A 23,962-nucleotide genomic window follows, 5' to 3' on the forward strand; every position below is an offset into this window, starting at 1 on the left:
AGAAAGTCACATAATTTGCACTACACCCAATTTTTTCAGATGCTAAATGGAGGTAAGTAATAGCAGCAGCTACTTCCAAAGACTGTAAGAAGGTTCAATGAGACTATGCACACACACACACACACACACACACACACACACTCACTCACAAATACACACACACAAACACACTTAGTAAGTGCCTGGCTGGAGCCTTTCCCCAACAAAGACCATTAATGGTGGTCACTGGAATGTGAAAAATGAAAAAGAGAAGCAATGTGTTTGGGTATGACTTTAACTGAAAGGGGAAAAAACATATCAGATTAATTAGACTACTATTATTTCTGAAGGAACAAATGATTCTGGGACACCTATTCATCTTCTTTGAAAGCACTTTTGTAGCTTGTTCCCTTTTAGCGAAAGCTTTGACATCATGTTTCCTCAGTTACCAGTAGTTTTGTTCTTCACAGTAGCTCCCTTTCCATACCTCCCTTTCTATTCCCAGAAACATCTTCATACCATCTTCATCCCTTGCCTGGGGTTCAAGAACACTCCAAGTCTAGTTTTTCTCACCACAGTCCCTTCCTTCTCTCTCCTCCCACCATTCATGCTTAAAACATTCTTCCACTACCGTCTATCTTTCAAAAATGAAAGAAAAAGAATAAGCTCCTTGATTAGGAGCTTATTTTAGCATGTTTTTTTTTTTTTTTTTAGCACTGGATAGAGGATCAATGATATTTGAAAAACTTTACTTGACATGCAACCAGAATTTCTCCCTAGTCCCCAAATGGTTGTTCAAGCCACCCAAGTGATTTCCACCCTCATCCACCTTGTATGAATTACTTTCTAGCCTATAAACACATCTCCCTACTCTTTCTAAGGCTTACCTCTTCACTTATCCTTTGAACAGTCACTTCCTCCAGTTCCTCCTGGACCTTACTGCATCCTTTACTGTTCTTTTCCCTGCATTTTTAATCTTTTCTTTGGTTCCCTCACTTCACCCTTCAGATATACTCAAGGCTTCGTTTCCTAAAATGGTCTTCCTCAATCCAAAAGCTCCTCTACCCACCAGGGCATTTGCTTCCTCACTTTGTTCCATGATACTTCTATCTTTGCCACCTATTTTTCTACCTGTGCCACTTCCATTTTTCAGCAGATCTTCACAACTGGCCTTCTTCACCCTCTGCTTTACCAAGAGTGCTCCTTTAAGGCCAATGTCAACCTCCTCTTTTCAACCTGGACTGTAGTATGCCACGCTCCCAACCCCTGTCTCTCCCATAGGTCTCTCCGGCTTCTCCTCTGTCTTCATCCCTCCTTCTGTGCCTCATTTCCAGGTTCTTTGCCCTACAATTCCCTTCTTCAGTGCAGATATTCCCAAGGATACTGACCTTTCTGCAAAGGTCCTGATATACATCTTTCCTCATCTTTTCATGACTCTCTCATTGGGCAATCTCATCTACAGCTATGGCTCCTATTTATTTTTTTATTTTATTTTTTTGTGGGGGGGTACTAGGAATTGGACTTAGGGACACTCGACCATGGAGCCACATCCCTATCTCTATTTTGTATTTTCTTAGAGATAGGGTCTCACTGAGTTGCTAAGTGCCTCGATGTTGCTGAGGCTGGTTTTCAACTCATGATCCTCCTGTCTGAGCCTCCTGAGCCACTGGGACTACAGGCATGTGCTGCTGTGCACAGCTGTGGCTCCTATTAAATACTATACTCAGATGACTTCTCACTCTCTTCTGAGAGAAATACCCTTGTTGGAAATTCTAGAAGCAAATGCCCAAGTGTTGATTTGACATCTCAGGTACCTTCAATTCAGCATATGCAATTTATTTATTTTTCCCTAGAAAAAGCCTGCACATCTTCCAGTATTTCCTCTTTTTGCTATTGGCAGCTCACCAAATTAAAAATCTTAAAGTCATCTTTAATCACTTGCATTTCCTCACATTGTACTTCTACTCAAATATAAAAAACAATCTTTTAGATTATGCTTTTGAAACATTTTATAGTAAATCCATAGCCACTTGCCCAGGTTCTAGTATTTGTTGTTTGCACTTGACATACTATTGTAGCTAGGCCTCTTATTTAGTAATTTGTCCCTTGAACATAGGTTACAGTACATGATTATTTATTTTTCTAAAGTTCACTTCAGATAATTTGACTATCTTCCTTTTACCTTTAAAATCTTACCATTGTGTACAGAAAAAAGTAAAATCTGCTTTGTGTGATATATGACATTTATTCTCAGTTTGAATATGCCTCTCCCCTTTTGATCTTGTCCTATATCCCTCTTGTAGCATCTAGGTCACATCCTGGACCTTTGACATGCCCTGCAGGTTCACACCTCTATGTCTGTGTTCATCCTGAATTCATCTTCCCTCCTCCTCTTCACTGACTCTTTTTGGTTCCATATTTTTTACTGGTGCATTATATTGACCCTTACTCATATTAAAGATCTACTCTTTTCACCAAACTGGCACACGAGGGAATAAGTTATGCAGAATGGATTGCATAAAGAAACATAATGAAATAATGATAATGTGCAGTGGATAGGCTCCATAAGAAACAACTGAGTATATTACATAGATTAAAGGGCGGTATACTTTAGTTGAGAGACTAAGAATGATGTCAGAAAGGAGAAAAATTTATTTTAGGCCTTGAAAGACAACTAGAGTTTAACAGACAGAAATGGGGTTCATGATCCTAATGTGGGTTGGATGTATGTGGTGTGTTTGAATCAGTGCTGATTCTAGTCTTCCATTAAGCTGCTTCCAGGGCGGAGCTGGATTAAGGATAATCAGCTAAGTCTTCACTCCTTTTTAACTAGAGTAGTTCCATTCTGGTCTGCTGTACACATTAGATATGCTCTCACCTTGGGGGAAATTCTAGTTTTCTGAAGGACATTTGGCAATGTTTAAAGACATGTATTGTTCTTGCATCTGTGTGCTACTGACAGTAGTGAGTAGACACCAAGGATGCTATTGAACATCCTACAGGACAGTCCTCACCAATAATTATCTAGTCCAGAATGTCAATAGTGCCAAGGTTAATAAGCCTTCTGTTGGACACTAATATAAGATCTTGCTTGAAGAGAGAATTATTTAGTCAAATAAGAAAATGGAGATAAGTAAACACAAAGCAGCAGTACACAGGTCTTAACCAGGGAACAATAGGCATCTCTTGTAGGGAGAGAGTGAACATAAGGCTCCAAAGAGATGGTAAACTCACAAACAAAGTGAAACCCCTGTATTGTCACCATGCACAGTGTTCCTTATGATACCCTTGGCTGTGCAAGTCCAGGTCCGTGTGGAAGTTACAGAATGCAGCTAATAGGTTGGTGCTTTGCTTTCTGCAGAAGGGCTGATTTGTAAATCCAAGATTTCTGCTCAGGATTATATAATATCCCAGACCCTCATCTATAAAATGGTGATAATGGTAGCTACCTTGGGATGGGGAGGAGAGGGAGAAAGAGAAACACACAGAGTTGAATGCATTGAATCTGCCACAGTAACTTTTATGATAATTACAATGCCCTTAAAGGACATCCCTACCCTTTTCCTGAGTGCAATGGGAGAACATCATGGAATTCATTGAATGTTATTCCTCTCAAAGTTAGAAATTCCCCCAATTGATCTGAGTTCAATGGCACACATCTGTAATTCCAGAGACTCAAGAAGCTGAGGCAGGAGGATCACAAATTTGAAGCCTGCCTCAGCAACTTAATGAGGCCCTAAGCAACTTAGTGAGAGCTTGTCTCAAAGTAAAAAGAAAAGAAAAGAAAAACTAAGAAGGGTTGGGGATGTGACCCAGTGGTTAAGCACCCCTGGCTTCCATCCCTGGTACCAAAAAAAAAAAAAAAAAGGAAGGAAGGAAGGAAGGAAGGAAGGAAGGAAGGAAGGAAGGAAGGAAGGAAGGAAGGAGAAAAAGAGAAAGAATTCCCCATGGCTGAGGACTCACTTTCTGCCTTGCCTGTTTCAGAGGTCTTTGAAAATACAACTGATTCTGAGAGGAGGTTAAACCTTCACTTCCAAATACTTTGGGGTGAAATCTTTTGCTACAGTGCTTCCTACTGACATAGGGGAAATGGGTGCTGAAAGAAGCTGTGGCATTTGGAGAAAGAGAGGGGGCAGCAAGAGGCAGGGAAGAAGGACAAGGTGCCAGAGCAGAGGCTAAATCCATCAGAGCACTCACTGTATAGGTCCCCTGGCGGCCAGCCCTGAGGCAGGAAATTCATTGTTCTGCACTCTGCTCAGTCCACACTGGGGCATTAGGAATGGATGCAGAGGTGGCCGCCAGAGAGAGGTCCCTGAGTATCTGCAGCGCAGACTTCCTGGTTCCTCTGCTAAGGGTGAGGTTTGTCACCTCTCAGAGTTGAAAGCTTTTCAGTCAGTACCACAGGAATTGTGCAAGGTCTTTCTCCCACCCAGCAGTTCCTTCAGGATGCCTACACCTCCTTTTCCTTAAAAAGCAGGGAAGTGACTAATGGTCCCATGTGTCAGTATTTTCAACAGTGAAGAAAGGCCTTTTCCAGTCTCCTGTGGTCTTTAAAGTCAAATACAAATGCTGCAGGTGAAATCAGCTTTGCAAAGTAAATGTGCTCTGGAAAATGTGCCTGTAAATGGATCTTTTTGTTCCACTGTCCAATAGCAAAGGCTTTAGAAAATCCAAGCTCACCACATTCATGATTTTCATGGGTAAAGTCACATTTTAGTTGAAAGTTTCTGGAGAGAAGAGCTAGATGTGGTTCTATTGGGATTCCAGGTGGGAAAATCTTCCTTCCAAACTAGCAGACCAGCTCACGCAGGTGCTGGATGATTTAGTTGGCCAAGACAAACACAGTTTTTTTTTTTTTTTTTTAACAAAATCTGTGGGGAGTCCTAATCCTTTTCTTTTCATATTATGACAACCTTGGATAAGTCATTTAATCTGAACCTCAATTTCCTTATTTTTATATTGGTGGTTAAAACTCCAGCTTCAAATTTGTGGTCAAGCTTAAATGTGATTAAAAGCGATCACATATATTTTTTAAATGGGTTAATCATAAGCTGTTATACAAAATGAAGTCACCATTGCTGCTCTTATTTATTATTATCATATTCATCAGTATAAACTGGAGGGTAGGGGCTTCAAGTCTGATCTCAATAAAACAAAAGCAACCATGACTGGAAACTGTCATGAAGTAGTTGAAGGACAAACATGTCTACAGAAAAAGATAAAAAGCTGGACACATGGAGAAAAGATTGAAGTATATAACTTAATACCAAGAGAAGAGACAGAAACAGGAAGTTCCAAGTTGTACCTCAAATGAAAAGCCAATGACCTCCTCCCTAGCTCTTTGCTGAAGGTAGAAAAAAAAGCAAGGAGGGACAAGCTTTTTTTGTGGGCTGGAAATGCCGTGGACCTCAGCCATCAGGATCACTCTCTCTTGGGTCTTCTGTTGCTGAAAATTCATCTGTAACCCAAGCATGACACTCGTGTGTCTGCATTTTTGGAGTTTTGTTCTGAATGGCTCAGCTGAAGCTGATATCAAACCTAGTGCTTTTTCATAGTTTGAAGATCAAAAATGAAAAAGAAGACAGGCATCTGATATTCCCCCCTCTTCCTATCACATCTTTTCATCTTTTACATGACCAAGAAGCAAGCAAAGGCTTATTTGCCAAAGAACGTCTTATCTAACATTCTTACCTAGAATGCTTATTTTTCCTTCCTGCTTCCATTCTACTGTGCTCCAATTTACGTTACTCTCACTGCAACAGTTCAAAAATACAGGATTGTTGTCGCACATCACCTTCATTTCTTTTTCTGCAAAAATTTGGATGGGTAGCACATCTATTTTTTTTTTAGCCTCATACTCGAAAATATCCAATATCAGTTTGCAAAGATATTCACCTGCACAGAATATACAAAATCATTTATTATTACCCCACATATGTCTTGCCTTAGACGAATGATAGTCTTGTCTCATGCAGCATGGCATTACATCAGGAGGCCTCATTTTCAAAGCACCTGAGACATGGTTTAAATTCTCCTTAAGAAACAGAGATTTCTGATGCCACAGGTACAGAGTAGAGAGTTGTTCTGATTGTAGCAGTCTCATGAATTTTGCTAGTAAGGAATAAGACTGAAAACGGGAGGGAAAAATTTTTGGAAAGCTTTGGAGACTTAGAAGATAGAAAATTTTGACATCTTATTTAACCCTCTGGTAAAATCAGAATTGGCCAAGATGTGATGTACCTCATGTGTCAACAGCCTACCTTTTAATGCAGAGAAATAGAGGTGACTTTGTTGATATCTGGATGAAAATGAAAAATTAAGACTTACGCTCCTTTGGCTGCTCGGGGCCGGGGAGACAGGATGGTGGGGACAGGCCAAAGGGACAGATTACTGCAGAGGACAGGAAAATCTGGGGCTGGGGGTGATAGATGATGGGGGTTCACTATCTTGATTCTGATGATGGTTTCCCAGCTGTACATAGGTCAAAACTTAAAGAACTTTAAATATGTGCAGTTTATTCCACATCAATTCTACCTTAATTAAGCTACTTTAATTTTTTTTAGAATTTAATTGAAAACTCAAAGAATAAGAACATATAGCATAGTAAAAAATAATAACAATACATTAATTAATTTAGAAAATAATTTAAGATCACAGGATAAATTTTCAATTTTGAAGTATTGAGCCTGAATACTTCCTTTTGAAGAGAGCAGCACTGCTAACACATTATAGGGTTTGCTCCTTTAAGAGCATTCTGTTCCTTTCCTCAAACAAAACACTGAGGAAGACTCACCCTTGTCACCCTGAGTGATGTTGTGGATGGTGAGGCGTGATACTGAGGTTATGTTGTTGGGCATCGAGGTGTAAATGGAGAATCTGCTGTTGTTCTGGATGTGTCTTTCTCCCTGGTACCAAGACACATTGGAGGACAAAACTTCATTTTCACATTCCAGGGTTACTGTGTCCCCTTCAAAGATGTTTTCTGGTACAACAGTGAACTTAGTTTCATCTGGAAATTCAAAGAAAAGGTGTTAGGATCCTAGAGCAAATAAATTTAATGGAATCCAGTTGCCACCCCTGCTGGGAAATCTTAAGAGGTCTCCTGAGCACCTGGGATGCTGCTCAGGGTGGGGCCACATGGCTCCTCACTCCACTCCCCAAACTGCCTCCAAGACCCACAGAGCTACAGCCTGCTAGGTACTAGGGGCAGAGCTTCTAGTTTGGGGCCTATGTAACACGTGTCATAAGGTCACTCAGGAGTTCCTAATGGTAGTAATGGGATCCCAAAGCTGTTTTCAATATTTCAAAAATCTGGTAGAAAATAGTGCATTTATTTATAAAAAAGTCACCTAAGCTGATAAGCATGGGGTTTCTTTGCTACTGACTGGAATAATATCAACTGCTTCTCACCAATTACTCATATCTGGTGCCCACTGAAAGCTCTAAGTGTATAATGAGCTACAAATGGGAAGATAAACTTGTTATTGATAATAAATAAAACCTTCCTGGGAACAAAGAAGTTTTTCAAGGTCTGATCCCCATAGACCCTTAAGTATGAGAACTTAGTAGGTAGACAGGTGTGGATTTAGACTCGGATTTTGTCCCACCTGCAGCTGTGTGGACCTGGGGAACCTGCTTGGCCTCACCCAACCTCAGCTCTGTTTTCTGGAAAATGAGAACAGTGAGAGTCACTTTGGGAGGGGACTTGGGAAATCAGCAGCTATTATTACTGTGATGGCAGTAAGTTCCAGAAAATCACTGTATTGTCATTACACATATAAAAACACCATGTTGGTTATCTTTGTATCCATTTTTATGGATGCCCTTTGCTTATATAACATGACTTATATGTATTGAGAAAACCAGAGGAGTGGGGCTTGAAGCCCAGGAAAGATCCTCTATAGATAATAAATATGGGAATAAGTCACCATAAAATTAATTTTGGGTAGTATGATGTTCTAGTCAAAATATTAGTATCTTACCACTTCTTAAAGACCACTGGTTAAAATAAGATTTCTTTTTTAAAATCTCATTTAACTACTGGGAAGCAAAACCATCTGTGAGTATTTAATGTAGTGCACTAGCTTTGAAGTCATACAAACTTGAGGTATTGGCTATGTGTCCTTGGGTGAGTCATTCACCCTCCATCAACCTCCAGTTCCTCATCTGTAAATGGGAATAATGACATCTATCTCACAGGACGTGTGAATATGAAATAGAAGTAACTACTCTGGAATTAATACAAAAAGATGTGGTAAATTTCCCTGTTTTCATTACGATTATGGTTAATAAGTAAAATTCATGGAACTTCCAATATTATATGGTTAAATGGAATTTAATATAAATTTAGCAGGAATAATTAAGAACAAGTGTGCTGTTGTTTAATAAAGTATCACCAGAGGATTAATGTATGACAAAGTAAATGGATCTATTCTAAAGACTGCCATGTACCTTTTGCATCTTGTGAAGATGGATTTAAAACTAAGTTCCTGATACCAACTCATTCATTCAACATTCTTCTTTCTTGCCCTCTTTCTCTCCTACTCATGCCCACATCATCATCATCAGAAGAAGAAGAAGAAGAGAAGAAGAAGAAGAATAGGAGGAGGAGGAGGAGGAGGAGGAGGAGGAGGAGGAGGGAGAGGAAAGAGGGAGGTCGAAGAGGGAGGGGGAGGGGAAAGGGGGAGGAGGAGGAGAAAATTTTCATCCAGTAACATGAGTTTTCGGATGTCTGTGTTCTGGATTAACACTACCTACACTGTGGAGAGGAGGAGGGCATCTGGGTTCCCTGTGGAATTGAGTGTGCTACCAGTTCATGCTTATTGTTCTAGGCTCTGCATATCACAGAATCTGGCTCTGGTCTTTGAGGGAGGACAGAGATGGATATAGACTCCTTGTAGGGGTGAGAGGATGTTTAGTGCCATTTTCAATGACTCCATTGCTCTTTGGAAGTTCAAGTCATGGATGCAAATGTACCACATGAACTGGACTATCAGCAGCATGTGCCCAGATGGACAGTAAGTCCAACCACTAAAACCTGGGCACTGATTCATTAATATGGCTGCCTATCCTCCACATGACTGCAATTTTGGGGAAAGAGAAATCACACCTGCAATTTAACTATGCAAAAATCTGCTACTCTCCTGAGCCCTTGGTATGATGAACAAAAGGAACTCTTCAGGGCAGAGAAAGCACATCTGTTTGTTGGCCAGTTGGTGTTACGGTCAGGGGAGGGTGGTATTGCTGAGATGCATCTATGTGAGCCAGATTTCCAGGACACTTATTCTCTTTTCTTTAATTTTCTGATTTTTATTTATGTTTTACTGTCTTCTTTAGTCTGAATTTTCATTTTCGCTATTTATCTTATAGTAAATTCTACCATTATACATATTTCTCATACTTTCCTTAGCTGGTTTTATCACTTAGAATATTTTATGTTAAAAAATGATGTAATGTTTGAAAGTATGTACAGAGAACCTAAACATAGGATATAAACTTTCTGTGAAGCTGACCTGACTCCTGACCAAGGGGCCTTTTCCTTTGTTTGTGCCTACACCATCCTGTCAGTATCCACCCCCATACTAGATTCCCAAGAGCTATTGCCTTTGCTCCAGACTGCAGACCTGAGTTATGCAGAACATCTGCTGGCCGACTCGTATGTTCATCTTGCTCTCATGGGTTCACTTACTAGCTGCCAACTAACAATAGGTTTTGTGTCCTTCAGACACACCAAAGCCCAACTTTGAACCCCATTTGTAAAGTGGGGAGAACATCTAAAACAAAACAAAACAAACAAACAAAAAACAATTTACCACCACATGATGTAAAGCAGTGGCTCTCGAACTTCTTGCTACATTAGAAGGCTTATTTCAGAAGGTTTCTTCTTGAAATAGATGTCCCTGTTGTAACTTCCCTGCTCCCCTCTCCCCTATATCCCAATGCAGTGACACAAACCAAGTTGAGAAGCATTGATCAGAGAGGGGGAGATGGCACATAATCCTATGTGCCAGGAACCGGAAAGTCTTTCTCCACAGAATATAGCATAATGATTTTCAAGGTTTAAGCATAACCATCAACACCATTACCATCTAGATAGAATCTACAGATGGGAAAATGTAGCAAGGTTTCACTTACTACTAGGCACCCCTTGAAAGGAACTGTAGTCCATTTTGTAGGTCTGATTAAGAGTCTGCATGACTTGCTCGTTGGCTTTCTGAATTAATCCAGGTGGTGGTGTTTTACTCTGGATTTCATATGACACAGTCACACTGCCCTTGCTGAATAGAGACACTTAGTTTAGTAAAGCAGCAATTCACCTGGAAGAATCTAGATGTTTGTGATTTATTTGCATGGGAAAACAAATAGCAGGAACCACCTGGGGGCTATTATGCTCAGGAAATCACCAAAAGAAACCTATCTTCAAACTCTGGATGAAAAAACCCTAGGCAGAGCTTGCATACCCAAAAGTCCGAAAACAGGTAAGACAGGTGAAAAAAACTTGCAGGTGGGAATTAATGAACAGAGTCCCACCCCCTGGTCATGGGAGCCAGCCACCAAGCAAAACCTGCTGATGGCTGTCACACAGGGAGTTTGGCCTTACCAGGTACATGGAATGTTAATGAAGCCCAAACCCTGGATGTTCCCATACAGATTCCTGATTTTTTAAGATTTGCAACTAAGTCCTCAAAATAGTGTGAAAATCCAATCAAGGCTACAGGGTACCCAACTCCAAGGGGAACAAGCATGCAACTCTGGGGTCCTGACTGGCTGGCAAGAATTTTCTTGCATAAAGGCATTGGTATATAACATTATTTTATTTTTAAATTTCTAAACTCCTAGACTGAAAATTTATCTCTTTGCAAAATGCTTGCACACATAAAGTGGCCATATCTTTTTCTGTCCTTACTTTTATATAGGTGTATCTGTAAGGGGTGAGGACTCTTCTCAGTGTCTCCTTTCCCTTTTAACCCCTATAATCTGGCTTTTGTCTTCATGTCTAACAAACTGTTCTTGCTAAGCATTCCACATGATGCCCACTAATGGTTTTCTTTCCTCCTTTACTGACATGCTGATCTCTGCCATCAAATAGAAATGAACAAAGTATAGCACTCTTACGTGAACTCTGTCACAGTCACCAATTTGAAGCCTGGTAAAATTCTGTAACCCTCCTGGAACTGGAAAAATAAGGCAAGATGAGTATCATGTTTTAGAAGCTGATGTGAGATACAAAAGATTTCAAATCGAGGAGAAAGCCCATGTTGCTTATCACCCTGGGTAAAATTTTCTTCTTTATATATTGACATTAGTGGATCCTTAAGATAGCATTTCCTGACCACCTATGTCAGTCTGGGTTCTTGGAGAAGTACACACAAGATTAAATGTGAAAAAAAATTGCTCAGACAGATGCCCAGGAAAGAAAATGATGGGGAGTGGGGAAGGCAGGGAGAGCCATTGGGTCCTATGTGGAAGAGATAAGGAAGGTTAAATAAAACCATCCTAGGCTGAGCCAGGGAAGTCCAAATAAGTCCTTCTAAGGAGTCTCCGTATCTGACACAGGTCACTGAGCTCATTCATCATTAAGAAGAAGCAAATGCCATCAAGGGTACCAGAGAGAGTACTTGGGATTCAACCACATCCCCATGCAGCTGAAGGTCCAAGAGGGACATATGGGAGACCACCTCAGTACCTGCTCCTCATTTGATGATATTGCTACACTGGTTGAGCTCATATAGCTTTTGATGATGTTTTTATCCCATGTTGTTCCTCCAAACACCAAACCCACAGGAGATTCTATTTGACCCAAATTAAATTTACAGGCAGCTACCGTAAACAAAGAAGTTACATGGTAGGAATGTAGGGTACCTGTGTGGATGAGATCCAAAGGTTAACATGTAACCCTCACTTTGGTATATGAGAAGAGGGCTTCCTTCTATGTAGAATTATGACATGCTAGATATGCAAATCAGAGGTCCAAGAGTTCTTCTAGGTAAGCACTCCATCATGGCACCCAGGGAAAATGACAATATTTATATGGCCCACTGGGTGAGGCAAGAGGCTGCTTCCAGCCCCAAGCAGGGATTTGGCTGCCCTGAGAGTGATGGAAAGTCATTACCTCAGGCCACCTGAATAATCTGCACTACACCAGTTGGGAAGCTGTTTCAAGTGAGTTTAACTCAGAAATAGCATTAAGGTTTTACAGTTGATCTAGTACAAAACACTTTAGAAGAGCATCTGGCAGTGGATTAGCATTCATGGGATATATCCTTGTTTACATGATTAAATTTAAATTGTCTTTTGTATGAGTGCCTAATGACCTGTAGCATAGAGAAGCCTGAAGCAGTTTGAGCTTGGTCTGAGGTTGGTCTGCTCACCAGATGTTAGGATTCTTATACGTGTGGTCTGTGAAGAATAGAAATGAAACAATTGATGTTTCTAGACCAGGGCCTCTGAATAGATTTTAGTGAATCAATGCCACCAAATCTTATCTGAATCACATCCACCCTGAGAAGAAGTTCTACTTATAGGTTAAGCTGATTTCTTGACCACAATGTCTCCTGAACACTGATTCAAATACTTTTTAATTCGCCATCCAAGATGGATATGAAATACTTCTAATTCATATCATAGATTACTGTCTACTATGAATAAAATAAACTCAGTTCTGCACACACACTTTGTTGGTTTAAGAGTTTCCTAGGGCCAAAACGTACCGCTCTTTCCAGGTCGGTCTTGTAGGACCTATAGAGGGCAGAGGATGTGTTCTTAAGTTCTTCTGGAAATTCCACATTTAGTCTGACCTTCATTCTCAAGGTAACATCTGCTGAACAACACAGAGCAATACTTGAAAATCTCATGTTGATGTTTGAATACAGAGAAACATCTGCCTCAGCTGAAGTTGAATCACTCAAACAATATTCATGAGAAGGTACTTACCTCCCTGGAGCTGGCAGAAAGGTCCCTTTGAAGGAAGTCCCCTAAGGCAACTGCAACGGTGCCCTGGGAGAGAGCTGCCTTGCTCTTGACAAGTGGGACTGTGGAGGCACCTTTCCTGAGGCCACCCATAGCCTGTCTCGCAGGAGCACCAGATCTCATTTCCAGTAGGCCTGCAAACTATCATCAACAGGAAGAGGAGGACAGAGAAGGTAGTCACCACATTTGCATTTATAGACTGCAAGTAGCTGTACTTGTAGGAAATCCTAACTTGACTTCATATTGCTCTTCTGGGAAATTCCATAGGATTGCACAAGTTCCTGAACAAACATATGCCCTACAATGCCATCAGGCATGGCCACCAGAAAGATGGTGCTGAAATTATTGAGTGACTGTCGAGTGACTGATGACTGTAGAGTCATCTTCTGGTGGGTCTTGCCTAATAGCAAATGACCACCAGATGTCTACGATGATAAACAGATTCCAGGACATAGTCGGTGGGAGCCAGCCTCCAAGAAGGCCCCTGCCCACCCCTGCCTTTGGGTATTCACACTCTTTTCCACATGGGTGGCCCCATGTGACCAATGGAATATGATAGAAATGATGGTATGGAGCTTCTGAAATTAGGATATTAAAGACTCCAGATTTCCTCTGGCTTGTTCCTCTCTTGTTTCTCTCTCTCCATTTTCCTGGGGGAAGTTGGCTACCATGGCATGAAGACATGTCATGAAGAGGTCCACATCGTAAGGAACTGAGATCTTTAGCTGACAGGTAGCAAGGAACTATAGGCTGCCAGCAACCACATGAGTGAGCTTGGAAGTGGATTTTCTAGTTCCAGATGACTTCACCTCTAGCTGACAGCTCAATTACAACCTCATGAGAGACCTTGAATCAGAAGCATCCAACTAAGCTGCTCCCAATTTCTGTCAGAAACTTCAAGATAAATAGTTCTGTTGGTTTACAATGCTAAGGTTTAGGGTAACTTGTTATGCAGCAGCAGATAACAGATACAGAAGGCAAATAAATTTGAGCCTTTTACATTCAAGTGTGAACAGGCCAAATGGACTCTGATCTCAGCAGGAACATCAAAAATGCTGTGAAAACAGAGTGCTTTTAACTCGGTTTATAAAGCTGGTCCAAAGTCCTCTCACTGGAAGCTGTCCATTCTGCAAAGGATAACCTGGCCAAATCCTATGCAAATGAAAGCTATCAAATAGTCATTTCTGAAATAGGAAGGACAGGCAGGTTCCAATTATTCCTTGAACACGACACAATCCTGTCTCCCAGCAGTAGGTTGGAGTTGGCAGAAGTGTTAGGTACAGAAGAAATTATATGTGGGTGGCAGACAATGGATGGGGGTAATTTGAAGAGAACCAAAAAGAATCTCTTTCTCAAAATCTCTTGTTGTCCTGAAATTTCACTGCTAAATTGTTGTTTTTTATTTTGGGGAAGAAAAGGGATGAGGAGAAATACTTGAAAGACTTTAGACACCTGTGTACAATGCAATCATGGTTTGGGGGAAAGACAAAGCTGTCATTTCCAAACCAACTACTACTATTCTAGGTGTTGTTTAGTTGCTTTACACACACTGTATAGCCTTAAACATCCTCAGTTATTCACTATTAATAAAACTGAATTTCTGGAAAGGATCATAAGGAAAGCCGTTGTATGGGAAGAGGACAATGGTTCTCAGAAATCAGTAGCACAAGCCTGACCCGAATCACACACTCTCCCCATTCCCTTTGAGGAGAACTATCCTTGGCTGTTCTCTGCTGATCCTGAGGTTCATGAGTCTCAGGCTCTTTCTGCTCTGTTGAACCATGGTTGGTTTTTTTTTTTTTTTTTTGGGACTGGGGATTGAACTCAGCAGCATACGACCCTGAGCCACATCCTCAGCCCTATTTTGTATTTTATTTAGAGACAAGGTCCCACTGAGTTTCTTAGCACCTCACTTTTGCTGAAGCTGGCTTTGAACTTGGCAATCCTCCTGTCTCAGCCTCCCGAGTCAGTGGGATTATAGGCATGTGCCATCATGCCTAGCTGAAGCTTTTTTTTTTTTTTTTTTTTTTTTTTTGCAGATCTCCTTCACAGTTAGGTATCAGAAAGAATTCACTCTTTAATGTGTGCACAGTCTTTCTGGAAAGAGAGATTACACTTTCCAAGGGCAATTGCATTTTAAAAGGGAAACTTGTTAATTCAAGTTTCCAAAATTGTTTAAATTATAAAGTCCTTTGAAGTCACATCAGCTCTAATAGAATAAAAGAAACGTGAGACAGTTTGCTCATATGTTTATATTGAGCACATGTGATATGAACTAACCTACTGACCAAGTGTCCATGATCACAAGGTATTTGATTAAAAATCACTTATTTATTGGATATCTACTGGTCTACTTTATTTACAAAATTTGCTTAATAGCACTACAGACACCAAAGGTTTTCATAAAAAGTTGGGAAGATAAACAAAAGTGTTTAAAAATCTATCCAGTATTTATTTTTTTCCTATAAACAGAAAAAATAATTTCAGAGGCAGAGAATCTGTGTTGAGCAAGAACACAGAGGGGTGTTTCCTATATATGTCCCAAAGAGTTTTATGAGCTATTCTATAGAGAAAGAACTCTGTGCACAAATTCATTTGGGAAACAGAATAAACTCACCATTGCTGGAGGACCCACATATTGACATCCAATCCAGAAAACCACTAACTCAAGGAAATTAATTCCATGGTAGAATTTGTTGAAACATGGTATTCAAAGGGGCTTTAAGGGAGCTATGTCAGATTCCGTTAGCATATACTTAGAATCAAAAATGAAAAAAGAAAGACCTTTATGGGGACTGACATAAAAATGAGAATTGAAAAATAAGAATTTTATTCTTGTCTTTATTTTAGAGTAATAAAACCCAACATCTGTTAGTGCTTTCCAGTTTACAGAGCAGTAACATTTTTAGGACAATGGGCAGCCTCATCTCATGGCCCCTTTGGGACACTAAGTCTCTGGTGATGGTTCCCTGAGACACAAAGAAGATGGTATGACTTTGGAAGTGAGTCAGTAACTAATCCAAGGCCTGAGAGGTTCTGCTTAATTCTTTGCTTCTGATCCAGATATGTGTCTGGCTCCTATTTCCTGACCTATGATTCCAAAAAGAAAGGAATTTGATACTTATTAATATCCTGAACCAGTCCTTGCTATACCCATTGATTGGCTTGGGGCAGAGGGTCCAATAGTTATCACGAAGGATCTAGTCATATCTTGGAACTTCATGGCAACCATCAGAGAGACTACCAAGCAAACCACTTCAAAGAAGAAAACTCTGGCTGCCGAGTTTACTGATAGGAGTTTATCCTGGGAGGCTGTGAAGTCATAAAATCACACCAGTAGACCTGTTGAGTCATTTCCCTTGCCTACTAAGTATAACATGCCCTAACAATAAGGACCCAGTTAGCTTTTCTTCTGATACACCCAACCATCCATTCTAAAGCTTTGGGTGTCTTACTCACCAGTTGTCAGCTCTATGCTTAAAATATCAGCTGGGTCAGTGTTGTTTCCTTGAATTGGAAAACTGAGGCTGTTCAAGCGAGCTCTGATAGACTCCACGAAGGATGTGTTTTCAAAACTGATCTCAATATCAACAGTGTACTCTTCCATGGCAGAACCACTCGTGGCAACTGAAATGCAAGCACACAAAGGGTGTGAGGAACTCCCACGGACATGGAGAGAAATCATGACAGATCAGTTAAAGGTATGTATGGATGCTGGGCACATCAGCCCATGAGAATTTCTAATGAACCCACTAAGAGAAAAAGATGAGTTTGTCTACTTTCTACTAACTCTGGATCTTGGTGTCCAAGGTCAAGGAGCATTGTGTGGAGAGTGAACCATGACGGGCAAGAATGGAAGCAGGAAGAACCAGCAGGGAGACTCTGGCAACAGTTTAGACAATGAAAGTCACCATCCTGACCTGCGGGAATGAGCCAGTGTGTTTCCCGCACCTTTCAGTTGACATACACACATTCTAAGAGCTGAACCATGCATGAAGACCTCTGGGAAAGGTCACCTTGCTAACTTCTTTTGCCCTTAGCCTATGCACACAGAACATCTGCTCTTTGTTCTTCCTTTGTATATCTCCAATGTCCAGAACACAATTGACAAAAATCTGGCAAATTGGAAGAGTAAAAGAAAAGAGATTTCTAGTTCTTCATTGCTTCCCAGAATTGTCTCCAGGTAGTTGTCTGCTGGCATTCTGAAGGGATCTGCTCCCCAACACATACCCACTCCAGGCTGGACAGACTATGTATACAATGTATAATCTTAGAATAGTTCTTTGTTGGTTTCCTATATTACATCATATCTCAGTCATTAGTGGTAAGCTTCCCAAGGGCAGGAACTGTTTCCTCCACTTCTCATGACCTTACTCACCAAAAGGGTCTGGAGTCCACCAGCTAATGGATACACGCCCAATCCTTATGAAGTCTGCTTCTCTGAATCTACTCATAGACTCACCTCTCTGTCACCAAGAAAATCTTTGACCCTGTCTTGGCTATAATATATAACTAAACAGAAGCTATGGGCTCAGCTTGTAGTTTATAAAGAAAGTCCAAAGAATAAGACTGTTTCACACACATGCATTGAGAATATTTTAAAACGAGATGGGGGCAGCAGTAACTACTTGCAAAATTATTACTTTCAAATTTACATCAAATCTGAAAGCATGGTATGTATTTTGCCATAAAATTAAAATTTGATATCTCCTTTCTAAAAGATAACATTTTTTCCCATAACATTGTAAGATTTGTTTTGAATAGTCTCAGGACTATTGACGTGAAACACTATGAGAAAGTTTATTATGGGAAACTCCAGTTGTTAAATGTTTATTGCAGAAAGCTGCATTATTTGTTCTGCCTTATTTATTCCCTTGAGTTGTAAACTATGTTTGTCCTAGGAGGTTGGTTTTACCCATTGACTTTGTTGAGTATTATTTCCTTGGGCATCATTGAAATCTCTGTAATTAACTCAAACTATAGAAAAGGTCTGTGCAGATAGATGTTGTAGGAATGCATTTTATGATATATTTGTATACTTATAAAGATGGATTATACGTTTTAAAACAATACAGAATCTCAGTCTGTTGGGATACTTCAGCATTGCCTCCAATTCCTGTTTTCTTCTGGATGTTCAAATGGTTCTGTAATGAAAGTAAGCTTCCTGGAAGAACTGCTAATCATAATTTGTGAGTTTAACCCTGGTCACATTATGTTGCCCACTGGGAACATCTGCAAGGAGGGAAGCTGCCTGATATTTACAAAGCTTGCCTTGGAGCACATTCTTTTTCATAAAAAGTAATGCAGTGATGTTTATCCCTCACTAGCTTCAGGATCCTCTTTGCTGAAGCCTGTCCTTCTGTGGGTATAAACAGGATTTCCTGGACAGTGGCTGTTTGGGATGGGTGGGGTCAGTAACAATTCCTTATCACACTCTTCATCATCTATCTACATGGCTGCATCGCAGAGTCGGATCTCAGCACATTATCAATTCCTGGGTCCTGTGCAGCCCTCTTGTGCCTGAAGGGAGCTGATACCTACTTATCCTTCCCATCACCCAATGATACTGGGCAAATCAAAGGCAATGACAATAACAGTAACAATGACAATAGCAGGTGCCATCTGTTCATCACCCATCAGTCTCTGGGGCGATAAGGACAGTATGCATACACTTCCATGTTGCAGGTTCACAGAGTTGAAGGCAGAGAGTAATGAGTGGGAGAGCTGGGATTCGCAAGCCCAATTTTCTGAATCTTAAGTCTGTTTCCTTTCAATCATAACCTACCACAATGAAGAAGATAACAAACCTAATCATTGTGTAAAGTCCAAAGTAGCATAAAAATATAAGGTCTCATTGTTAAATATAGCCTTAAAGGAAATTAAGAATTCCTAAAGTAAGTTATTAAATAAAATCAAGCTAAAAAACTAAAATTATTCATAATAAATGGATGAACCACGAAAAATTTTGTTCATTTTTTTTTTACCGTAATAAATCTAGAAATCCACAGTCAGGAGAAAAGTATCATGACCCACTGTTATCAGTGCACGTGGATTTTGTCAGTAAGTCTTGCCAGGTTAGTTTGTTTGTTCCTTAATTTATTGATTTATATGTAGTTATTCTACTTCTTAGGTGTCCATTTCCTGGCACTGTGCTAGGTGCTGGGAGCATTGTGTTAGTCAAAGACGCAAAGTCCTGACTTCATGAATCTCTCATTCTTATGCTGGGGCCAATGATTAAGTTTGCATTCTTACATCAGGCAGCTCTGTAGGAGAAAAATAAGGAAGAACAAACAGACAGAATGACAGGGATCATGGGGTGGGGGGTTAATTTTTGTAGCATGATCAGAAAAGACCTTCCTAAAGTAGTAAACTTTGAATAGAGACTCGAAGTGAGCGGTGAACCTGAAAGCCATTGGGAGAACGTCACTCTCAGAAGGGCAAAGGAGCAGGAAAGTCCTGAGTGGCAACACTCTAGGCTCATTTGAGGGCTAAAGAAGACATGCTTCCTCTTTGGGTCATTCCTTCTTATCACCTTTAGACCTTAGAACAGCATCAAGGACCCAGGAGGACCACCTGTATGTGTAGGAGGTAGCCCCAATGCTCAGGGGTCAGCATGCCCCATGTGGGAGGAGGTCAACAGCACACTGTCTCAGTCCCCTCAAACAGGCCCAGAAACACAGGTTACAAATGCCAGCCCCTGCTTTCCTATGCTCTTTCAACCCAGGAACTTTCAAGCCTGGAAAAGTGTTCCAGGCTGCAAAGGACCCAAGAGGGACAGAGAACAGCTCCTCCACTTCTGCCTGTGTATGTTAGATGCCCTTCACCCTCCTCTGCTGCTGCTGACAGTTGTGTGTGTGTGTGTGTGTGTGTGTGTGTGTGTGTGTTTTCCCTCAGTCTCCTTTGCCCCCTGTGTTGTTTGTCTGACTTTTTCTGGCTCATCAATGCCCTACAGTGGAAGGCAGCCAATCCCAGGGGTCAGCAGCCACAGACATAGGCGTATCACAAGCCCAGGAGGCACAAACCTACCAGGATTTCCCCTCTCCTTTCCCATAAGTCACTGCCAACCTCATACCACTTATCTTAAAGAGACATTTCTGGAAAATTGGCCACAAAGGGCTACAAGCAGTTCTGTGTCTTAATCACAGCTGTTTAAGCAAACAATACTACTTTTGCCTAGCAACGCTGGTGGGAACAGTGGCTTCTCAGAATCAGAGCCTCAGCAGATGCATAAAATTAATCTCCTACCTGCCGATGAAGGAAGCTTGCTGACTTCACCCTAGAGAAAGGAGCTTGGTGACCAAAGGGACAATGCTTCTTTATCCTGATAGAAGGTGGTGATTTGACTGCAGTTGTCTATATCATACCTTGCCACCAGCAGATACAAAGGATCTATTCTTTTTTGGGTTTTAGAAAGGTTTGTTCACACAAGAAGGAAATGCCAGAATTCCAGTCTATGGTTTACCTAGCAGGTGTGGATGGAGGAGGAGGTTGGCACCGTGCATCATAGAACCCTGGATTGTGAAGTCTGGAACTGATGATCAAGTCTACCAGCTAACCATGAACCCAAAACATCCAAGTTAGCCCCACATAAAATGAGATGAGACAGACCTAGTGAGTTGAAACAGGTCTGCGAGGCCTTTTCACTCTACAAAGCTGCCCTAAGAGTCATGAAATGGTACTGCATCGGCAAGAACCAGAACCACATGTTGAAAACTGTGACTTTCCACTTTGACCCTGTACTTTGGAGCTTCAGAGAGCAGAATGGAAGGTCTTCTTTCCTAGCCCACTTGTTTAAATTCTGTGAGCTAAACTTTGTTCATCTGTAAGTTCAGGGTAACATTTTCTCAACAGGATGTTGTTAAGGAATTGGAGTCCTACTAACACACAATAAGGGAGGGAAAGAATTGAAATTCATTGGATTAGACAGAGGAATGAAGGGGAGTGGGGATGGGAATAGGAAAGAGTAGAATGAATCAGACAGAACTTTCCTGTGTTCATATGTGAATACACGACCAGTGTAACTCCACTTCATGTACAACCACAAGAATGGGAAGTTATAAAACAGTCTTAATATTCAATGTCAAACTCCAAACCAACACACACACTAGTCAGAGAGTCCAGAGCCTTCCAACTCATTCTACCACCAGAGCACAGAGCACCATGTGTTATCACAAGAAAGATGACAGCCACGGAAACCCAAACCCTATTCCTCAAACTGGGAAATGCTCAGCATTTCCTGGCCCCACATCAAAAAGGGCCAGCACACCCATACTGCCAGGTCTACTGAAAAGTCAGGATTTCCGTATGGGCAGCTGGTGACCTGATCTTGTAGGGACCTGGTTCTGACTGAAAGGTGAAGAAATGTCACCCAGCCAGTACAGGCTCTGGGCATCCTGCCCCCCTCAGGCTGGACTCCACTCACCCTGGCCCTCTGTTTCCCACCAGCCATTCCTTGGGAAGCCAAAGAAAAACCAATGGGGTCTCTTCAGGGCCAGTCTCTGAGACGTGCTTCCCAATGAAGCTCCGAGACCCAGGGTGAAGAACTTTTGCAACTGACATTTGTGCTAGTGCTAAGCAGTAAGAAATGCCCACTTTCAGTCCACTGTGAAAATTCCCCTTTAGACTTAATTCTGAGCTTTTCTGCAGACCTCTACAGTAAGCCTTTCCTTCCAATGCAGGCCTCTCCCTGTCGCCTCCTCGGCACACAGGGTCCCAGATTTGTGCTCTCCTGGACAGTCATCTGGACCATTGCTCACCTTTAGCCCCAGCCAGTCACGTTTGACTCCAGCCCTTTGGCTCCATTTCTCAAATGGTCTTAGGCAGGTGTATCCTCTGTTTCTTTTTTATCTTTCTCAACAGCCAGGGACCCATGTCCAGGCTGCTGAATCTCCTAGTTGGTCTCTCAGGCAATAATTTCTTCATCTAATCCATCCATAATCACTGGAATCGTGTGATTTTATCAGTCACTCTCTGTGCCAGCCTCTCGGCCAGCAAGGATGCACTTCTGATGTAGCTCTTCAGGCTTCCACACATGCTTGTCCCTCTGCCCCCACCAGCCACACTGCTCTCACAGGCTGTTCCACACTTATTCTTATCTCTGGTCTCTGGGTTTGTATGCAGGTTTCTATTCCCAGTAGCACTGGGAAAGAGTTTTCCCAAAATGCTAAGTCCTGTGTCATGGCACCCATTTTTCCATATTCAAGTAGTGATCTGGGACTGATCAGGATACCCCTCTGTGCTAGGCCCCACCTATTGACTTTATTTTTAATTAAAAAAAATATTAAAAAGAACAAAATAAACCCCAGATAATTCTATTAACATTTCCAAAGTAGTATGTACAAAATAACATCATTTAATCCTCTCAACAACTATATAAAGAGCTGGGCACAGTGGCACATCTCTAATCCCAGCAGCCTGAGAGGCTGGGGCAAGAGAATAGAAAGTTCAAAGCCAGCCTCAGCAACTTAGTGAGGCTCTTAGCAATTTAGGGAGACCCAGTAAAAAAAAAAAAAAAAAAAGGCAGGGAGTGAGAGGAGGCTGAGGAGGTGGCTCAATGGTTAAGTGCCTGAGTTTAATCCCTAGTACCAAAACGAAACAAAATGAACAAACTAAAGCAAAAAACCCTGTAACGTTATGACTCTGATAAATTGTGTGGGTGGGTGTGAGATGCCAATATATAACATATATGTGACATATATATGTGATGTATATATGATATGTATGTGTGTGTGTGTGTATGTGTGTATGTGTGTGTATCTTAGGAGGCCAATGAGACTGTGCAACTGACTTAGGTTGAAGTCCATACTATATTGAAAATAAATACAAATTTATTCTACCTTTAAATATGATTTAATCCCAAACTCTAAAAATTTGGTCCAGCAGCTCAAAAGAAAATTCTTGACCTATTTTGTTTTTCTTGGAAACTTAATACGCTTGTGACTATCATGAAGCCTTCAGAAGAGGAGATGTATATATATATACAGGAAAGGGAATGCCACTCAGGATTAGAGCCCAGTCCCAGCACCTCCCTTTTTTGGCACCCCCCTAAAATAGAGACACCTTCACATGGCATCCTGCTAGAGGAAGCGCTCCTGTTCTTTCTTTTCGTCACTGACCTGGGGAGCCAGGCTCTTTATTGCTACTTGCATTCCTGATTTGGGGGGCCTTGCAGTGAGCCTTTCTATGGTCATTTCTTACTTCAGTGATTTTGTAAAAGTACCAAGTCCAATCCATCTTCTGCAGATGATGGGCTGACTCATTAACACTTCCCAAATGACTTGAGAGGCCCAAGAGCTCAGAGGACCATGTATAATAAATGGAAAACATATTTTCAGGGTGATATATCATTGTCATAATTGTTTTGTAATGAAAGCCTGCCTGGAAAAGTTTTGGAATGTCAAATTCTTAGATATGGAGGTAGTTTCCTCCCCATTGGCTGCCCCTCCCCCTTCCACAGTGGGTCCCATAAACATCAGGCTCAGAAGCACAGGGAAAATTACTTTTTGTAGCTGTGGGGTAAAACTGCTCCTGAGGATGCCAGCAGCCTGAGCCCTGGAAGAACTTGGTAAAAAGACAGAGCTGAAGCTCACCGGCAAAAGAGTTTGATTAAGGGGCTGGGGTTGTGGCTCAGTGGTAGAGCGCCCACCTCACATGTGCGAGACCCTGGGTTTGATCCTCACTCAGCACCACATAAAAATAAATAAGTGAAATAAAGGTATTGTGTCCAACTACAACTAAAAAATAAATATTGTTTAAAAGAATTTGATTAATAATAATAATAAAAGTCTTTCAAGCTAGGTGTGGTGGGTCACAGCTGTAATCCTAGTAACTCAGGAGATTAAGGCAAGAAGATTGCAAGTTCAAGGCCTGCCTCAGCAATTTAACGAGACTCTGAGCAACTTAGTGAGATCCTGTCTCAAAATAACAAATAAAAAAGGACTGGGGATGTGGCTCAGTGGTAAAGTGCCCCTGGGTTCAGTCCTTTGTATCATTGAGAAAAAAAAAAAAAGTGTTT

General features: G+C 41.2%; 1 protein-coding gene across 1 annotated transcript in view; it reads right to left on the reverse strand.

The window, feature by feature from the left end:
* Positions 1-23,962, reverse strand: part of ADGRF5 (adhesion G protein-coupled receptor F5) — a 90,451-nt gene that overhangs the window by 20,308 nt on the left and 46,181 nt on the right. The window contains 7 exon segments of the mRNA XM_081296033.1: positions 5,671-5,874; positions 6,773-6,988; positions 10,114-10,256; positions 11,095-11,153; positions 12,690-12,799; positions 12,913-13,089; positions 16,408-16,575. Of these exon segments, the coding sequence (XP_081152159.1) occupies positions 5,671-5,874; positions 6,773-6,988; positions 10,114-10,256; positions 11,095-11,153; positions 12,690-12,799; positions 12,913-13,089; positions 16,408-16,575 (1,077 nt within the window).

The sequence above is a fragment of the Spermophilus citellus genome, assembly GCF_964194105.1.
Source record: "Spermophilus citellus genome assembly, chromosome: 5".
In the NCBI taxonomy this organism is placed as follows: Eukaryota; Metazoa; Chordata; class Mammalia; order Rodentia; family Sciuridae; genus Spermophilus; species Spermophilus citellus.